This window comes from Achroia grisella, unplaced genomic scaffold (genome assembly GCF_030625045.1).
Source record: "Achroia grisella isolate CSIRO2021 unplaced genomic scaffold, CSIRO_AGI_Agris_v1 utg109, whole genome shotgun sequence".
In the NCBI taxonomy this organism is placed as follows: Eukaryota; Metazoa; Arthropoda; class Insecta; order Lepidoptera; family Pyralidae; genus Achroia; species Achroia grisella.
This window is the reverse complement of record NW_026712573.1, coordinates 7,391,420-7,410,469: the sequence shown is the minus strand read 5'-3', so window position 1 is coordinate 7,410,469 and position 19,050 is coordinate 7,391,420. Positions and strand designations below refer to the sequence as shown.

The 19,050-nt window shown below is 32.2% G+C and overlaps 1 protein-coding gene across 1 annotated transcript; it reads left to right on the top strand.

Moving 5' to 3' along the window:
- The first annotated feature begins 1,569 nt into the window (after positions 1-1,569).
- On the top strand, positions 1,570-19,041 carry LOC131845697 (condensin complex subunit 3). Its single transcript, XM_059194801.1, has 28 exons — positions 1,570-1,815; positions 2,264-2,434; positions 2,755-2,880; positions 3,354-3,502; positions 4,069-4,228; positions 4,620-4,801; positions 5,177-5,371; positions 6,056-6,213; positions 6,765-6,949; positions 7,329-7,427; positions 8,024-8,095; positions 8,597-8,725; positions 9,045-9,158; positions 10,009-10,183; positions 10,590-10,672; positions 11,273-11,390; positions 11,630-11,715; positions 12,453-12,572; positions 13,175-13,342; positions 13,631-13,727; positions 14,212-14,280; positions 15,287-15,438; positions 15,523-15,670; positions 16,097-16,270; positions 16,496-16,693; positions 17,211-17,350; positions 18,167-18,255; positions 18,465-19,041. The coding sequence occupies exons 1-28, from the start codon at positions 1,663-1,665 to the stop codon at positions 18,514-18,516; spliced, it is 3,762 nt and encodes a 1,253-aa protein (XP_059050784.1). The 5' UTR covers positions 1,570-1,662; the 3' UTR covers positions 18,517-19,041.
- The last annotated feature ends 9 nt before the right edge of the window (positions 19,042-19,050 follow it).

Genomic DNA, 19,050 nt, shown 5'->3' with positions numbered 1-19,050 from the left:
TCTTACAAAAAAAAACATATCGTCAAATATCCTGAAATCTAACTACATATGTAATTATATGTAAGTAAAATAACTACATTTATAAAATGGTATTTATAAATGTTGTTAGATTACTACTAGGTACTATTTATTCAAACTATGTTTTAATGTGTTTTTATAACTACTCATAACATAATTACAGTTCGGCTTGTATTTAATATTTTTTTTAAAAATGTAGGTAGTTCAATAAGTATTCGCAGTTTTATCACTCTATAATTTAGATAGATAGACCTTTTGTAATATTCAATTGGTAATAATGCAGTACCGCATTACTTCGGTAGCTATTATATAACTATATAGTTCTCAAAATTATATTTAATCTCACATAGGTACAATTTTTTCGCTTCTACTTATATCAATTTTGATTTGAAAAGAAATTGATAATGTATAAAAATGCTCAATCTTTTATTTTATTATTCTTACCCGGTGCTTGAACAAACTTTAATCTTTGAAAATAAACAATAATATAAGCTTTACCACCGCCATCAAACTATGTAAGTGCATCCTAAATAGGTGCCGTATTTTATTTTATACTAATTCGTATATAATCATATTGTGATGTGTACATAATTTTATATTTAAGTATAATTTTCACTATTTATAAGGTCAAATTAATATCAAATTACATATGTTTAATGCATTAAACTTTTACACCACGTTGGTCTTTTACATAACTACTAATAGGTATTACGTATCTACCTAAAACCAAACCTATCCACCTACTAACTTACCTACCTGCCAAAGTGGACTTTAAATAAATATAATCTTAGCTATTTCTACCATCAAGCTGCTTGCTTCGTGAATAGTTCACGAAGTTGTAAAAACGGCAAAAATGATTGAATAATAACATCAGAATTATATCTGCATTTGCCAATTTGATAAAAATTTGTAAAGACGTTTAAATAGTTGTAGGTATTACTACATACCTACTAGTATTCTATGATTTCTTCATTAGGTACATAAAGTCGCGGATAATAATATCGCTGGTATTGTTTATACCAGTAATATTATTCCTCGACTTATGTCATAATAGCGAATAATTTTCACGTGTTAATGGTACGCACTATTGACTCAAAATTGAAATAAAGGAACAAGCGCAAACATATTAATAATAATAATAAAAAAAAAAGCTAAATATGTGATCCGATAAGAGTTCATTATCTTCATTTAAAACATGTAAAGTAATTAGCACTCGAACTGGAAATGTCCTTAAAGGACTTGTTGATGATAACAACTTTGTTCGTAATTTATGCCTGTTTTTGTATAACTCGACACATCGAACGCAGCCATTCGCATAAAGTTGCACGTCGAAAGTTAAATGTAAAAAATAATGGTTTCGTGAAAACCGAACTATAACGAGTCAAAACAAACCATAGAGTTAACATTTTTGTTGGTTCGGTTTTATGGAGTTAACATTGTGGCGAATTTACTTATAGAATCTATGGGTTTCACTGTCACCGATGACATTTCACGAGGACTTGACATTGACATTTCTTATTAAGTTAAATTCAGTTTGAAATTTAACGTTACGCTTAAGAAGTATAAATATAAATTGTATAGTTTTATTTGTTTATTTACATTGTAAAAGAATTACAACGTCTAAATATAAAATTATAAATAAATATGTCACCGAAAGACGCAGAAATTCCGCAAGCTCCTGCTCAGAAACCCAATCCACGGAACAATGCTACAATGTTCAAAATATTTCAAAACGTCCAATACAATATCGTTCAACATAAGAAATATGTAAAAGAGATTATTAAATTATACAAGAAGGTAATTATTTTTTTCTCAAAGTTATTTTACTATATTGGCCCTTTATTTTCTGAGTTACGCATCTATGAGGAATGACATTTCAATATATTAAAATGTAACAGTTATAAAAATTCAATTACAACATTAAATTATTTAATAATGTTACAAAGTTTGTTTTTTTTATATAACTGGAATGGTAAACAAATTGAGAGCCAGTTGATGTTGGTTGTCAACCTTGCCTATGTGAAGAGTGCTATAGACATATTACTAAGTATGCAATCTCCCATCGACAAGTTCTCATATTTGTACTCTTTATAACCTGTAATTTAACTACTATATCCTACCGTTTACCAAAAAATAGCTGTTTTGTAATTGGTGAGACAGACATACACATACAGATGATGACTTTGTAGGAAGTCCACCTTTAGTTACTATAATAATATTATAATAACTGAATATTTCTTTACAGTTAGATCAAGATACTTTTCGTGAAAGTTTTAAGAATGCTCTACACTACTTGTTCACATTTGGAGACACCAGTGCCAATATAGATCGTGTTATACAATTTGTGGCCACATTCTGCACTTCCCTTGATGATGAAGAGGAATTCTTGTTATTCATATTTGATATTATATTTGATGTAAGTACTGCAAGTTTACACATATCATCAAGATGGTCCCTGTAATGTATAAACTTTGTTAGTCTAATAGGCTTACCCTGCTTCTTGTATGAAGAGGTGAAGGGGTATAAGACTGATATGGTTTTTTCAAAAGTATGTGCTATATTAAAGAGAGTAACTGGTTCCATGGTTATATTGTAATAATAATTAACAGATTCATCATACATTTGTACACTTAATGAGTTTATATGAAAGTATATCATTAGTCTATCCAACCTATATTAAACTCAAATTTATTTTATATTTACTTTATTAATAAAATTGACATCCATATATTGCAGTGCCAATGTGTGTCTGGACAATCAGTGAGGTATCGAGCCAGCCAGCTGCTGGCAGCTGTGTTGTCTGCTCTTGGAGAAGATGCCTCTCTTGATGATGACCTCTGTGATAAACTACTCGCTTCACAGGTACAGGAAATAATTAACTTTATACACATATCTCTTAATTGCAATTTTTATTTATTAACTATTATTCACATTTTTATTTTACAAAAAAATACTTCAACATAATACATATGTGTCAATGTGGAATAATACCCATTCATATATATTTTATTTCTTATGCTTCTCTCCTGCGCTGACAATAAATACTGGTGGGGCACCAGTGGAGGATGATATAATGAGCATGTGGTCAGGTCGGTTAGCACAGTGTGGTAAATTCACCATGATTTTATCACAATGGTTTCCAAGGGCTCCACCTGGAAGGTGGAGGTCAAGCTGACATGGTACATTGCTAGCAATGGGGTTATTAGTCCACATTACCGAATATACCTTCCTCCCGCCATTCATTTATTATAACACTAGTCTAGGTTCTGTATATCCAAATGTAAGGTAAAATGTGAAACTAAGAGACTATTTTACATTTTTGTATTATTTAATAGATGCAACGCCTTCAAGATACTCGAGGTGCAGTGCGATGCCGTGCTGCACTAGCATTGCAGCGGCTGCAGAACCCAATGGAGCAGGATGACGAGGTGACCCGTGCCTACCGTTTCCACATGAGTTGTGATCCAAGCTCTTCTGTTAGAAGGTTTGCAAATACTGTGTATTAGTAGGATTCCAGATATTTTTTTTGTCCTTCCTAAGGTATTGCGACATATATTTTATATATATCAGAAATATTGAAATAGTAGTCTAAAAAACAAAAGTCAAACTAGAATTACAATGAATACTAATTATTACAATTGAAATTAATAATATAATGTGTTCATATATATATATGTATATAGTAAAACATGAAACAGACAAGTTAATAAAAAAAATTTTTTAATATTTATTAGTTAACTGTCAAAACATAATTATAGTTTAAAATGATTACATATTTTAATAAAGCTAATTATAAAAACTTATATAATAAACTAGTTTTCCGAATATAAAAGTAACAATATATTTTTTTAATATCTTTTATACCATTGTGTTTGGCATGTATCTAAAGTAATCTATTAAAACTACTAGCCATGTTAAGAAACGAACTTTAGGGATTTGGTCCGATAGCATATTGATGTTTATACATTAAAAGTTTATAATTGAATGGTTGGACAGATTTATTATATTGTTTTATTCTTCCCATAAAATGATTTATTTTTTATTTAACAGAGCAGTGGTAATGTCCATTGCAAAATGCACTCGCAATGTTCCATACGTATTGGAGCGACTGTGCGACGTTGACGAGGCTGTGAGGCGAGCCGCATTCTTATACATAGCTGGAGTTAATGTCACACAACTAAGAGTGAGACAACGAGTATTGACTCTAAAGGTAAGAATTTGTTTATATTTGCAATTAGTAATGTAGGACCAAAAGTTGTAATTATTTATGTTGGCTTTACGTATTTATTAATCTTACGTATATTACAAATGTTGGATACATTGTGTACACAACGGTGTCACTCTAATTAGTTTAAAATAGAAAATAGTTACTTAATGTGATTGATTAATTCATAACGACTAAATCTTTCTATAAAGTCTACTTGAATATTAAAATATTTGTTAGTGTTTAACTGTGTAATGACAATTGCTCGCAGGAAAAAAACAAAACAGTTATAGTTAAAAGAGGTTTATAAAATGTTTAGCATATCTGAACTGGATGGTATTCTAAGAGCAAATAAATATTTATATGACGTTAAAATACATATTGATGTTTTTCACAGGTAGGACTCACGGAGCGTAGTCAACGCGTGCGTCGTGTCGTAGAAGAAATCGTAATTCCTGGCTGGTTAGCCACATTTAAAGGCAATATTGTAGATCTGTTGAAAGCCATACGTTTAGATAACGCCCATGACGCTAAAGACTCGCAGTATGTCGCTGGGAAGCTTTTAGAATCGTTATTTAAGTGAGTAATTGTGAGTTATTTCGCTGTCATTAGGTTGACTTCTGTGATTTATGAAAATTAAGCGTAATCCAATTTCCAAGTGTACAGTTTTGAATTTCATATATTACCTATAACTACATTTCATGTTTACGAATAACTGATCTTTATTATACACTAGCTGTATCTCACAGTGCTGTCCATGTAAATACACCACAAGTTACTTACCGATACTGCTAGAATTTCTTTAATCTGTCCATTACATACAAAAAATCGAGTATTTCTCTTTTGTATTATTAGTATAAATACATTTTTAGACAATACGAAAAACAACTGGCTAATCAGGGTCAATTTGCCCTTGCCTCGTTGAGTATTATATAATGTATTGTGTTTTTGTAGGCGACTACCAATTTCGGAACTCCTAGAATGGTTGCCAATTGATAAAAATCTGAGACTGATACCTGCTGAAAGGCTGAATAAGGAAACGGCGTGGTACTGGCGTCATCTCTCTGAGCATCTGCAAAAGATTGATGACGATGAGACCTTAGAAATTATATTACCTGATTTGATAGTACTAACAGGTTATATAAGAGTGTAAGTATTCAATTGTTTACAGCATACTTTCCGATACTAACTTGGCATGGCACAATACAGTAAAATATCTTAATATTTTTAATTTTTATTTATACTGTTTATTGCATCAGATACAGATAATTATTAAAATAATAAGTTCATATAAGCTGATATAAAAGGCAGTGTATCACGAAGCAGTCTCTTCCAGACTGCTTTGGGTAAAGTAAGTAAAAATAAGAAAAATTGGTTCAGGAGTTAGGGTAAATATTTTCTGATTTAAGAAAATTAGGGGGTCACGCCGTCACATTATCACCTGTAATGAAGATAGATATATTAGTGTTATTTAGTTAAGCTAAATCTAAGCTAGTTGATGTATATATTTACTGCTGTATGCTGTACAACCCATGTTATTCACTGATACACTTAGAATACAAATGAAATTAGAATTAGAATACACTATTTTAATGATTGGTCAAATTTTTTGCGTTAATCTACATCATCACTCACACTCAATGTGAATTCACTCATTAAAATTAATGGATTTCTAGATGGTTTGATAATACAATTGGACCATATATGTAGCTCTGCTTTTCCAGGCAGGACAATGTCTTTGGAATCCGCTTATCATTCTAAGTTTTTTTTCTTCTATCTCTGGCGATTTATGTTACCATTAGCCAATTCTATATTTGAATTGCCTCTATACAGTATCGTGGAGTCTCCGTGCGAAACGGAGAGCTCATCTCCAATGATGGACACACGACAGTATGTGTTGCACGAGTTGGGCTGCCTGTTGCGAGTGTACGACGCAGGTGACCCTACCGGTCGCGCCGCCTTGCAGACACTCGTCACTGATTTACTCACAGGTACAGTAAAACATGCAACTACACAGGATTAAAATTCATCACGCGGTATCAATGGTGCCAATAATTCCTCCGTAAGGTAAAACCAAGACACAGTTATACTAATTTGATATAAAGAAAGCATTACAAGTATCCATATCGAGAAATAATATTTATACATTATTTTTCTTATGATTTAGAAATAGAATACTGTTTTATATCTAATAGCAGTACTTCCTAACCTATATGTAACAAATAAGGAAAGAATAACGGGAAATTCCATCATTTAACTAAACAGTTTATTCTATTTCTTCAGGTGACTTTTTTTTGTATATAATAATGAAATGGTGCACCCGCCCGCTAATGGTTTACGCTGGCGGGCCACCAGTGGAGGGTGATAATATGAGCATGAGGTCAGGTCAGTTAGCCCATCGTGACAAATCAACCTGTAATTTATCACGATGGTTTCCAGGTCGCGTACGTGCGTGCTCGCGTGGAGGTCAACCTAACATAGTACATTGCTAGCAATGGGGTCAAGGGTCCACATTACTAACAATCCCCTTCCCCCTCCTCAGGTGACTATGGACCTTTGAATTCGGATGTGATACGCGCCTTCGTGTCTGCATTGGAGCTAGTAGTGCCCGATATATCTCAACGTGTGGAAGTCATCAACGGTGTTATATCAGCATTACGTGATCCCCCCGAAGTTGAACAGTCGCCGCCGCCGCCGCCCGTCGACTGCGCGGAGGTCAAACTACAGGTACCTAAATACTGGCAAATATTGAAGGAAGGAAGAAGGCAAACCAATTGAATAATATGTAAATGTATAAACAAAAACATTTATATACACATGTTGAATTAGATAGTCTCTTTGCTTATATTATATTTAAACTAATTTGCTTTATAATTTAGTATGACTTCTTTACATATTTTTATTTATTAAACATTAACCAAACGCACCGGACGATTCATAGAAATTATTAGAAATATTAAACAATAAACTAGATTTTATGTGTAAATTATTTTTGTTACCTACTGGATTAAAAAATGATCAATACAATATTCACATGTCGAGCGTCATATATCATAACAATGATCTGTGATAAGTCTTTGAATATCTTATCTTATATTTCTTACAGAGAGCCAGGCTTCGTGTATCGCTAAATGTAGCCATAGAGGCGCAGGAAGAGGCTGTCAGGGAACAAAATTACGCCCTCGCTGCAGAGTGCAAAGCTAAAGTGAGTTTTTAAAGTTAAAGTAAAAATTAATTCATATAGTTTCGCCACTTATGCAAGTCATATTTTTTATAACTATCTCTACCATACAGTTGTCTAGCTGTTTCAGTTGAGAACTGATATGAAAGTCAACTGGTTCATACATTTCTTAATGTTTTTATTATTTTGTTTGTCAGTTTCTATTTTTAGTTATTAAATAGTAATGTAATAAACTCCGTTACATGGTTATGATTATACAAGAATATTTATATTAATTACTAACGTGATATCAAACAATAGTAGTTAATATAATTATCAGTTACTATTGAATAATTTTGATTTAGATAAGTACATGTAATTTGATTTATTCTTTGGTACAAACGAGCTGATCTCTCAAACTCTCTTCGAGCATGGCACCGAACTCACAATATTTAGTTAAATTCTGATATATATTGTAGTACACTTTCACTTTTAACTGTCTTCGTAGTCTGAAATGTATAGATGTAGGTAAAAATTTAATTAATCCAAATATATGGTAAATACAGGATTACATATATGCTTACGTTGTCTGATATAAAATAATTCTTTAGGTTCTTATTAAAATAATATATACTATTTAGGTGGAAGACATACAAAAGAAACTAGAAGAGTTGACTGTACAGGCCACGCCACCTCCACCAGCTACTATTACTGTAAGTTTTAATCGATTTTAATATGAATGTATTAATAGATGTAAATATATCGAAATGTTTTGGTTGTACAGGCGACTGATAAGAGTATGACATGAAATATAGATATATGAATAAATTAACAATGTGTCACAAATTAAAGAATGAATACATACATTTAATCATAAATGTATTCATCAGTAGTAATTACTGAAAATATAATATTAATGAGAAATTGCCGGCCTATATGGCAAATAGAAAATCATCTACATAGGCGAAGTACGTAATTCGCCCCTGTAGTACGAGTTAAAAATTGTTTAGTTTAAGTATGTCACACGAAGGACTAGAAGTGATATTAAAAAAAAAATAACCAAGCATGATGCGTGAATACAGTACCGCGTTCATATACCAACCCAAAATTATACTACTAGGTGATAATGTATCAAATTATAGATTTATTAGGTTCTAAATCAAATATGTTATATTGTTATATAACAGCTAACAAGTCGTATTTGGCTATTACAGACAATAAGAGAGAAGATTTCAGATACAGATACTCTTAACAAATGCCTGACAATACTTAATTGCTCACTTGATACGCCGCAACTGAAAACAGTGACACCAATGCTGCAAATGATGTTCAACGAGTTAGAGGTAATAATTAATAAAAAGCTTACAAGAAAGAGTTAAAACATATTAGTACTGATATCTATAGAAATTTATTCTATAGATTCTATTTTTCCCATCAAAACAATCGGGACATAATCGAAAATTATTGAAAGAAACATGTTACCACATATGTATTTATTATTTTTTGTCATTATGCAGTTCTAATCAGTAGTATCAGTAATCAATCTAAAATGTTTCCGTCATCCAAATCAACCATTTCACACGTGAACCTTAAAATCAAAGCACCTCTACCCTCCCCTTGTCAACTGCTGGCTAATATATAATCAAGCAAAATTAATTTTAGGTGGAAATTTTTCAAAATCCTGAAGTTTTGGTGAATGCTCTGGAAACAGTAGCACTGTTTGGAATGCTTGATATGGAGTTCGCAAAAGAACATAAAGCTTTCTTTTTTGCTAATGTAAGTATATATAGTTAAATAATATATTTTATGTAAATGCGGAACAGAACCGCGGTAATAGTCAGCAGTAAATAAAATATTATTTTTGTTAAAGCGAAGATTGCGGAACCATTATCTTAACATATAATTTTGTGTATTATCATATATTATTTTTATATATTTTTCTCTTTAGCATTAAGTTTCTTCATTTTTACTACAAGGCTCATATATATATCACTTTTGTTTCATTGTCAGATTACACTGTCGGCTGTAATACTATTTCATTGTCAGATTATTGGTCATATATTTATGTGTATGGTATATTTTTGTGTATATTTGTAGGAATATTTATGTATTTACATGTGTCTATATATATATTTATTCATGTATATTCTATAAAATATTATAATATTGTTTGCACCGCCAACAACTTATCTCTGCACAACTCATGGTTGACTGGTAGAAAATGCCATTAGGTGTTAAGTCCGCCATATGTACTTTTTACCTGTGTATGACGTGCATTAAAGTTATTTAAATAAAAAAATAAATAAAAATAAATAGTATTTAACATGTAATACTAAAAACTCTAAAATGTATAGTTATACTATACTTTTTAGAGTTTTTAGTAATTTTTGACCTGTTTGTACAGAATAACATTATGAACAAGTAATTATTTTATCTTTTATGCATTGGTTTGTCTTGTAATTGTTATATTTGTGTTGATCCAATTTTAATGTAGTGAATGATCAGTGTGTAAATGTTACCTGACAAATTAGTCACAACTACTTTTTTCTTTATATTAATGTACTCTATGTGTGTGTCCCCTTCAACGCAAGAAAAGTTTTATCTATTTATCTATATATTTTCTCAGCTAATAGACACATCGAATGAACCCGTGGTATCTCAAGTACTGCGTTGTATCTCGGACCTGCTGTGTGTACACGGCGCGCGACTGTTCGACGACGATACGCTGCCCGCCCATACGTCCCACACCTCGCATACCACCCGTCCCAGCTGTGGACTCTCCGATGCCGGAGAACCTGATGGTGATTGCACGCCCACATTTACAATAAACCCGTGTTCATATGACATACGTTAACAATAATAAGCTATCGTTGCCCATAGACTCGTATACCTATTAGATCACAGCCCAATGGTTATTAAGTTTGTTGGTTTCGTTAGTTTGCACAATTTTAAGAAATAACAAAAACAACTTTCTTTCCCAATAAGACTATATCAAAATATGAAGTACGAGCTATTAATCATGAGTTTGTTTGTTTCTGCAAACAAACTAAATGATTGAAATAAAAAATAATCTATCTTTATATCAAATTTCAATAAGACTCGACAGACAGACACACGGTCACTTTATATTATTAGCATATATCATAACTTTCTGTGCTTAAAATATCAATTTACCTATGTACAATTACAGACATATATTATTTACAGGTGACATATCAGAGTCGGCTATATCCTTGACTCCTTCCCACAGCACGGTCATTGAATTGCTACTTAAAATAATGGATAGCACAGTAAGTTTACCATAAAATTTTTAAAAATACAATGGTTAGGTTCATAGTGATCTTGCCGGTGTCAACTTACGTACTGGCACTCAACTTCATTTTACGACGATTTATGACATTTTTTTTTATTGCATTTATGATTTCCTTAATGTGATATAAATATGTATTTCTTTGTGTTTTGTCAGTTATTCTCAACTGAGGTAACCAATCTGATAGCGATAAAAGAAAATTGAGTATAAGTGATAAAAAATGTCTTTTATTAATATATTAGCTGCTCGCCCCGGCTTCGCACGGGTGTACATGTATTATACATATAATATATAGAGTGATTCAAGAGGAAGGTCCTCTTGAATTACTCTATCTATTAAAAGAAACCTCTTCAAAATTCGTTGCATAGTTTTAAAGATTTAAGCATACATAGGGACAGACAGCGACAGCGACTTTATTTTATACTATCTAATAATGATAATGATATAATTTTAAACTTTGTATTTAATAATAGAATATGAAATCTATTTCGAGTTTATTTATATTGTATGCCTTTAACTCGAGTAAATTTAAGATGGATCTAAATACTTCTATAAATAATATTTAGTATCTTTTTACCAGTGTGCGAACTACCGGTTAATCATCGTGGAAGGTCTCTGTCGGCTCCTGCATTTAGGACATCTCGAGTCTCCATCTATACTCAGCAGATTGCTGTTACTGTGGTTTAATCCTGCTACAGGTAAACTGTTGGAATAATAAATAAATAAAAAAACAGGATTTCAAACCTATTTCTGCATCTGTAACCTACAATTTCTTAGCTTCCCAGCGTCGTTTCAGTACGAACATTGTTATTAATAAAAATTATATTCAATTAATATTTATCTCCAATATCTTTCATTTAAGTTACCAATTTCTATAAAAAGTCTTTAAAAAGCGTATAGAAAAAGATATTATAGTTACTTATACTGAAAATTTCAGTGGAAGAAGACATGTTGAGACAAACTATAGGCGTTTTCTTCCAAACATTCCCTGCTACAGTTGACGGGGCTCAAGAACAAATTCAGGTAAGACTTACTTTATTATTAAATATAAAAAACGACTAACAACTTGATGAGTTATATAACGGAAACTTTTAATATAAATCATATAATTCAATGTAATTTTATTTATATAGTTAGGATTAATTGAGGAAAAATCATAATAAACCCCACATTGCGACCGCTTCACAAGAAAGTACAGTGGAATGCAATTTTGTAATAAATGCTACTTTTTAATGTTTTTTATAACTGTGTACAGTTAAGTGTCTAAATTGAGGTGGGATTTTGTAGAAACATATTGTTAGTTGGTATTGGAAGCGGCTAGTGATTTCGACAGCTCTAGGGACTTGGAATGATAATTTCATACGAATGAATTTGTATCCTTATTGGTCATGTAATAATGAGAAATTTATTTTTTGAAGAGATCATTAAGCTGTTTAACTCTTATTATACCGAATAACACACTAACCAGATGTAATTGTCTACAGGAAATCCTGTAGACAATTCTAAATAGAATTCAAAATTATAATTCAATTACAAGAAACGCTGATTTAGACGTCGAGCTCTAGCCAATAGTTGTTGTTCCTGTGTATCCATAGTTAAATTTGGACAAAATTAGTACTTCACATAGTGTAACATGAACTCTTTTAGTTAATAAGTTTGTTACAAAATTCATATATGTTCTTTTCAATTCGCAATTGAAAATAACATCTAGAATATTTTCAATCGCGAATTAAAAATAACATCTAATAATTTCTGTATAGAAAGCTACATTGCCCACACTGAGAACGCTAGCCAACGCGCCATCAAGTTCACCTCTAGCTGAAATAGATCAAGAAGCAGTAGTACGCTTCCTTGTATCACTCACTCGTGTAAACCATGAGGTAAGTAATGGTTTTTTTTTGTAATTTGATTAGCAAGCTGACTGCCCACCTGATGGAAAGTTGTCACCGACGCGTAGAGGCGTGACCATACGGGCCTTGCGTTATCTTAAACGTCTGTGATACCACTCCTGCATTGTCTTTCCGAAGGACTAAGATGTCAGGCCTCTCTTATGTACTATAATTTCACTGCCTTATCTCACCCTTCAACCGATACACATTGAGTGCCTATCCGTGGACCATATTCGCACATCTCATTACAGAGTAAAATTCCATGCGGACTATATAGATGAACGGTGTAGCTTAACAGAATAATTTTGCCACACACATCAACATACTGTAGTAGTATTTTTTCGAAACAATACAATGTAGAAAATCTACCATATTTCCAATTCCAAACCATATTCCCACCTGTAATTCCACATACACAACCAGTGGAATTACATGGGTTGTGGTAATTACTTTTTAGCTATCTATCTATATGTACATACTATACTATATATATAAAAAGGCTTGTATATTCGAATTATTACACATTATGTAAACGGGATATTTAGCATGTATTAAGGCAATATTAAACAAATAAAAAATGTATTTTTTTATAGTTAATGGACAGTCAGGGCGCCATGGCAATGGTGCTATGCAACTACGTGGTGCGGAGGCCCACTTGCCCAGCGGCGGGATTGGCTTGCCGCATGCTGGCATTATTGGCCGCGCCGCGTGACGCTCTACTTGCTCACGAGCTTGCTGCACGCCTACGGGACCTTTGCCTCGTTAGTATTATTTTTAATAATAATAATATTCACAAATCACATAGCGCCTTCTAGTTCCGATCTAAGCAGACTTTGTGTTATAACTAGACAATTAGTAGAAACACTGGTATCTGGTTTTGAGCGGACTTTAAAAGTAAAATTGGTCAATATATTTCAACTAAACAAAAACCTGTTGATTCGGCAAGTAATACACAATAACGAGTTCAGACAGGCATCATTGAAAAATATTAATAATAAAGTATGTTTTTTCTCTAAGATAATATAATAACAACCTTAAATGATTTATAGAAACTTCCGGATAAGCAGTCGTGCCGTAACCTTACACGGTATTTAGGTTCACTAGAAGCTATGGAACGGACCAGTCTCAACAAAATTTCCAATACAGGTAAGAAAACTGAAAAAAGTCAAATTAAAGCTATAGAATATTTATCAGTCATTATATCATATAATGCTTGTAGCCTAAATATATTTTTGGAAACGCATTACTAACATTTTCGTACACCCGAGTTAGGGTACTTTATGTATGATCCAGTTTTAGGCACTTCTTTAAATTCAGTTTTGAGGTATCCATCGTCACTGGAGCGAGTAAACTTTTATGATGCAGTGGAAACTCGGTACGAAATACAACCTGGTATAAAAAGTTCTAAATGTGATGCATGACTTAACCATCTTGTTTATAATTTTGTCGCTTTTTCTTTCAACTGAATAAAATAACTCGTCAGACAAAGACAAAACTGTTCTATACCTATAAATAATATCATAAGGCTTCAGAATTTTTATAAGAACTTTCAATTTGTTACTATTACTAGCTTCTGAAATTCTTATAATTCACTGAGTAAGATATAATGAGTTTTTATACATATTTATAGGTATTACTGAGGGAATAATACAAGATGAAGATACTTTACCGCCGCTCGGACGAGCTACATCTTCTTTACGTAAGTAGAATCTTGTACTTATATTTATAAATTAAATTATATGTTCATATGTATGGTGAGCCTAATACTATTTAGAAATTAGAGTAGTTGCAATTATAAAGAGACGTGAAGTGAAATTTTAGAGCGCAGAGGCATAATACCCTAGTCCTAATGGATGGTAAACCAAGAAGAGTATCATGATGCATAAAAAATAGTAGCAATGCAATCAGATGCATAAAAAATAGCAGAACCATTACTTATGCATTGCACGACGCCTACGACAATGTTACTACCCACATTTTTTTATAAAAGTCTTGTATGCATATATCGTGTATATACGGTATATTGTGTTTGTTTATTTATATTTTTTATGAGATCTCAGTAGGATTTTTTTAGATCATTAGGTATTAACGTCTCATTTTATCGTTTGTTTTAATTTGCACTAGTGAGACTATTTTTTATACTATTATGTAGGCATACAGTTCGAAAGTGGCCGCTTCAGTCGTCCATCCAGTGGGTGTTTCAGGTGGCTTGCGTGTATGTTAGGATTTCTTTTTCAATATTGTTTTAATAAATAGTAAAAATATGTATTTATAAATCAAGTACTTGCCATATTATCAACAATAACTATTTGTAGTTTTTAGTATACAAACTTTTGACAGTAGATAAATCATGACCGCATTTGAATTTAGAACGGGTGTGGAATTTAGATATGACTTAAGAATAAAGATGTACCATAAAAAAATAAATATATTAGAGTAAAAATATTTATACCTAAGCATTATGGAATATTTAAAATATCATTTTAAGGAAATTATAAAATTGTAGGCGAATTTAAGCAGAATGTTTATAGCATTTGTAGTAAATTACCTTATTATCTAGTAATAATTGTGTAGATTTTGATTGATTAAATAATACAGAATACACCTAACTATGCCAAAATTAATGTATATGTAATATATTGTTCACTATTTCTTTTTAATGTGTATTTAAATTGTACTTTAAAATATATGATACCATTCTGCAGCGCAACCTCTAGCACGCAGCACGCATGTCGTTATAAATGAAACGGTCGAGGAAGAAGTCGAAATCGATGAAACATCCCCTACAGAGATTATATCCAGGATCTCCGGAGATAAAGGTATCTACACGTTTTATATAAATCAAGAACTACAACCAGTGCAATCTGATCGACTGCTTAATACAATCAAATTAACATATCACAATCAAATTCACCAATTTCGTATTCCAGATGTTGCACAGAGTACCACTATAAGCAGAACTACCAGCACTTCACCGGGTTCAGGCGAAGTCATTGAGGAGGCGGCAGTTGTCGGCCCCAAAGTAATAGCCGCCTCTGACGAATCAGACTCGAGTGGTGTTTCACCAGTCAAGAGATCAAAAATCAAAGGTAAGTAATTACATACATTTTTTACGAAGCCGGCGTTGGTATCTCCTTTAGGCATCCGGCCCCTTGCTTCCTAATTGTGGTAATGAGAACAGGAACATTATAGGGTTTTGACGTAGACGAGGAGACGTTGTAAAAAGTCATCTGCATAAACACTGAAATAGTGGATAAGAGGTGACATCTTTGTCCTCTGGAATGGCAATGCATGAGTATCACTGTCGTCATATAAAAATATCATAATAGGTAGGTAGGTTTAAGTATACAGACGACGGTTACCACTTACCATTATATGGCCCATCAGCAAATGTGCCATTCCGTTTACATTTAAAAAAAAAAATTATATTGGTATGTAGGTCTTCTCAGAAATAACAAGGTTAACATTTTGTGTGTGGTTGTTACAACTATGACTAACTTTATTACAAATTTCAGGAAATAAAAAGAAACTTTCTTTAAACAAACAAACTGCTGATACTGGCAATACTAATGCTAAAGATGATAAAGACAACAATATTAGAACCAAAACTAAAAGTAAAGTAAAAGAGACGGAAAAGGGCGGCGTAAAGAGGAGTCGATCACAACGATCTGTGGTCGACATTGGTAGAGGTATGTTGTAACAATAATAGTAATTTAACTAATAATTTAGTTTATTCATTTCATAGTAATTTTGCCATCTATCTTTATATATTTATTGTTTATGATTATGATTTATTAATTTTAAATACAAATAAATTACATATATTAGAAATCTAATGAGAAGTAGCCCTCAAGTGTTAGTATTTAAAAATTAACACAATTTGAAAATTATTATTGAATATTATTTTTACATAGCTCAAAATAAAAAAGCAGAAGAAGCTCAACCAAATAAGAGTCCACCAGGACAACAGTCGTCACCGCCTCTGCAAGATCTAGACAGCACCAACGTAACAATTCGTAGATCCACTCGAGGAGTGCAGTCGGGCTCCAGCCCAGACTCAAACTGTTCTAGCGGTAAAAATGAAAAAAAGAATGAAAAGAAAAAAAATATAGGTATTCACAAATATATCTATCAGACACGATTAGTTATAGTACAACTAGTGGAGCCCCACACGGATCCCCCTAGAAATTGTTATATTAATATATACCTACCGTATATATAATAATATTGTACATGTACTCTTTAATTTCTCTACCATAATTTACATATATTAGATAGAAATGTATGAAAGAGATCGACACCACTGTAATATCTTGTTTTTTATTACGATGTTGTAGTTAACAGCTCCAATAAACTGAACTTTTTGTGATGGAAACGCGAATGTTAATAGTAAGAAGTGTTTATGAATTATAGATCACTTGCATTGTACTTCCCTCTTTTGCCATCCGCTCATGGTTCGTGTAAAAATATTACGATACTTCGTCAATCGGGTCTTTCTTTAATAATATTCAACTAGTTTACCAAACATTTCAGCAACTTTTTCAAATCCATAGTCCTTCGAGTTGGATATTGACCAGCAAGCAACCTATTGGTAGGATATTTATAAAACCTCTTCATTAATTTTGACAGCAAAGAAAAAGACTCAACCATCAAAGCGAGCCTCCAACAGTTCAATGTCCACACGCAACAGCGCAGGATCCAGAAACTCTATGCTCGAAGATTCTGCTGACGAGACGCAACTTCACACAATAGTTTACGAAAAAGAATTGGTAAATAATGTTGAATATATGTATTTGATTCAATAATCATCACCATATTATTTTTCTGATCGATGATAATGGAATGGTGCACTGGCCTGCGCTGACGGTTTACGCTGGCCCCCGCCAGCGTAAACAGTGGAGGATCATAAGTTGAGTATGAGGTTAGGTTAGTTAGCCCATCGTGGTAAGTGCACAATGAATTTATGACGATAGTTTCCAGGGGGGACCACATGGAGTGCCGGGTTGACGGCAATATACCATACATTTCTAGTAATGAGGTTATTAGTCCAAATTACTAAAAATCCCCTTCCCCCATATTATATAATAGAACTATGTTCCACAGGCTCGATAATTTACTATTTATTATTTTATTCAGACGACCGTTGTCTTACGTATTAGGCGAGTCTCTATTATGTATATAATTCGGGTCCTCTCTAAAATCATAAAGTTACAAAATGAATAACTGCTTTATCACATCCTTCAACCAAAACACTTTTTACAAAGGATGCTGCTTGGCGGCTTATTTTATTATTATAATTAGGTTAGACCAAAATACGCATTAAAAAATTAAACCACGTTATTTGTTTTTTTTTTGTTGAGGTGAATTGGGCTTTTATCAGGTGCTTAGACCTTTAGCACTGCAACCTACATAGATCTATTCTGCTCACCCTTTTTCTGCGTTTGCTGCCTAGACCTGTTAGGGACAAGTATTGAAGGATATTCTTAGAAGCGATGGTTTTTATCTCCTCCAGTTAAATTAGTGCAATGCAATGTTTTTGTAATTGTTATCCCAATCAATATTAAAATATCAATAATTTATTACAGGAACAATCACTACTAAATGATTCCAGTGTATTGGCAGACCGATCTAAAGGAAATGTGACCATACCGGAAACACCTGACGCGAGTGACGAGTAAGTTTCTGTTATTTATCAATATACAAGTATATTTCAGGTTGGCAGTTATACATTTAAATAAAAAGGAATCCTTAAAATCGGTTCAGAATTATAGAGAATCTTTTTTTTTTTTCTCATATTCATCTGTTCTGTAGATAATGGTCACATCTTTTTTTCAATTGAGCGGTGGTCAAACATTGTCATGTACCTGTTTGTTTTTTTTTCAGATCTGAACCTGAAATTAAAACCAAAGGAAAACGAAATGGGAAGAAAAAATAGGTGTTACTTGTATTAATTTAATAACTTAGGTAATAAAAATATTCTCATATCTTAAACTGGTTTTTTGTGTACTTAACGATGCAGAGCCCATTGAATTTACAAGCTTACACTTGATATTAACATAAATGATATGTTTTATTATATTATTCTAATTACTAGGAATGTTCACGATTTACAATTACTATTTCACAATTTGAGCAGAAATAATTATGAGTACTATGATTAACAATTTGTGTTGTGTAACAACAATTCAACTGAATCTTAAACGTCATATTAAAATGTTGTTTGTTTTATAACAATAAGTTTATTGAACAACAAAAAGTTCTAAAGAGTTTTTGTTACGACACTATGGTGCTGGTATTAAAGAAAATTATAACAAATATTATAAAGTTTCTATGGTCGATTTTTTAATCAGTATGACCCTTTTTGCGAAGGACAAAACAAGCACAAATATATCTGTCCTTATCGCTTAGTGGTATGAAAGCTAGACGCAAATTATTTAAAAATATAAAAAACATTATACATATACATAAG

Excerpts from the sequence above, each read along its gene's own strand:
- LOC131845697 (XM_059194801.1), top strand. The coding sequence starts at position 1,663 with ATGTCACCGAAAGACGCAGAAATTCCGCAAGCTCCTGCTCAGAAACCC. Across the intron at positions 11,391-11,629 it reads GTGGTTTAATCCTGCTACAG|TGGAAGAAGACATGTTGAGA; the intron begins GTAAACTGTTGG and ends TGAAAATTTCAG. Across the intron at positions 13,728-14,211 it reads CAACAAAATTTCCAATACAG|GTATTACTGAGGGAATAATA; the intron begins GTAAGAAAACTG and ends ACATATTTATAG.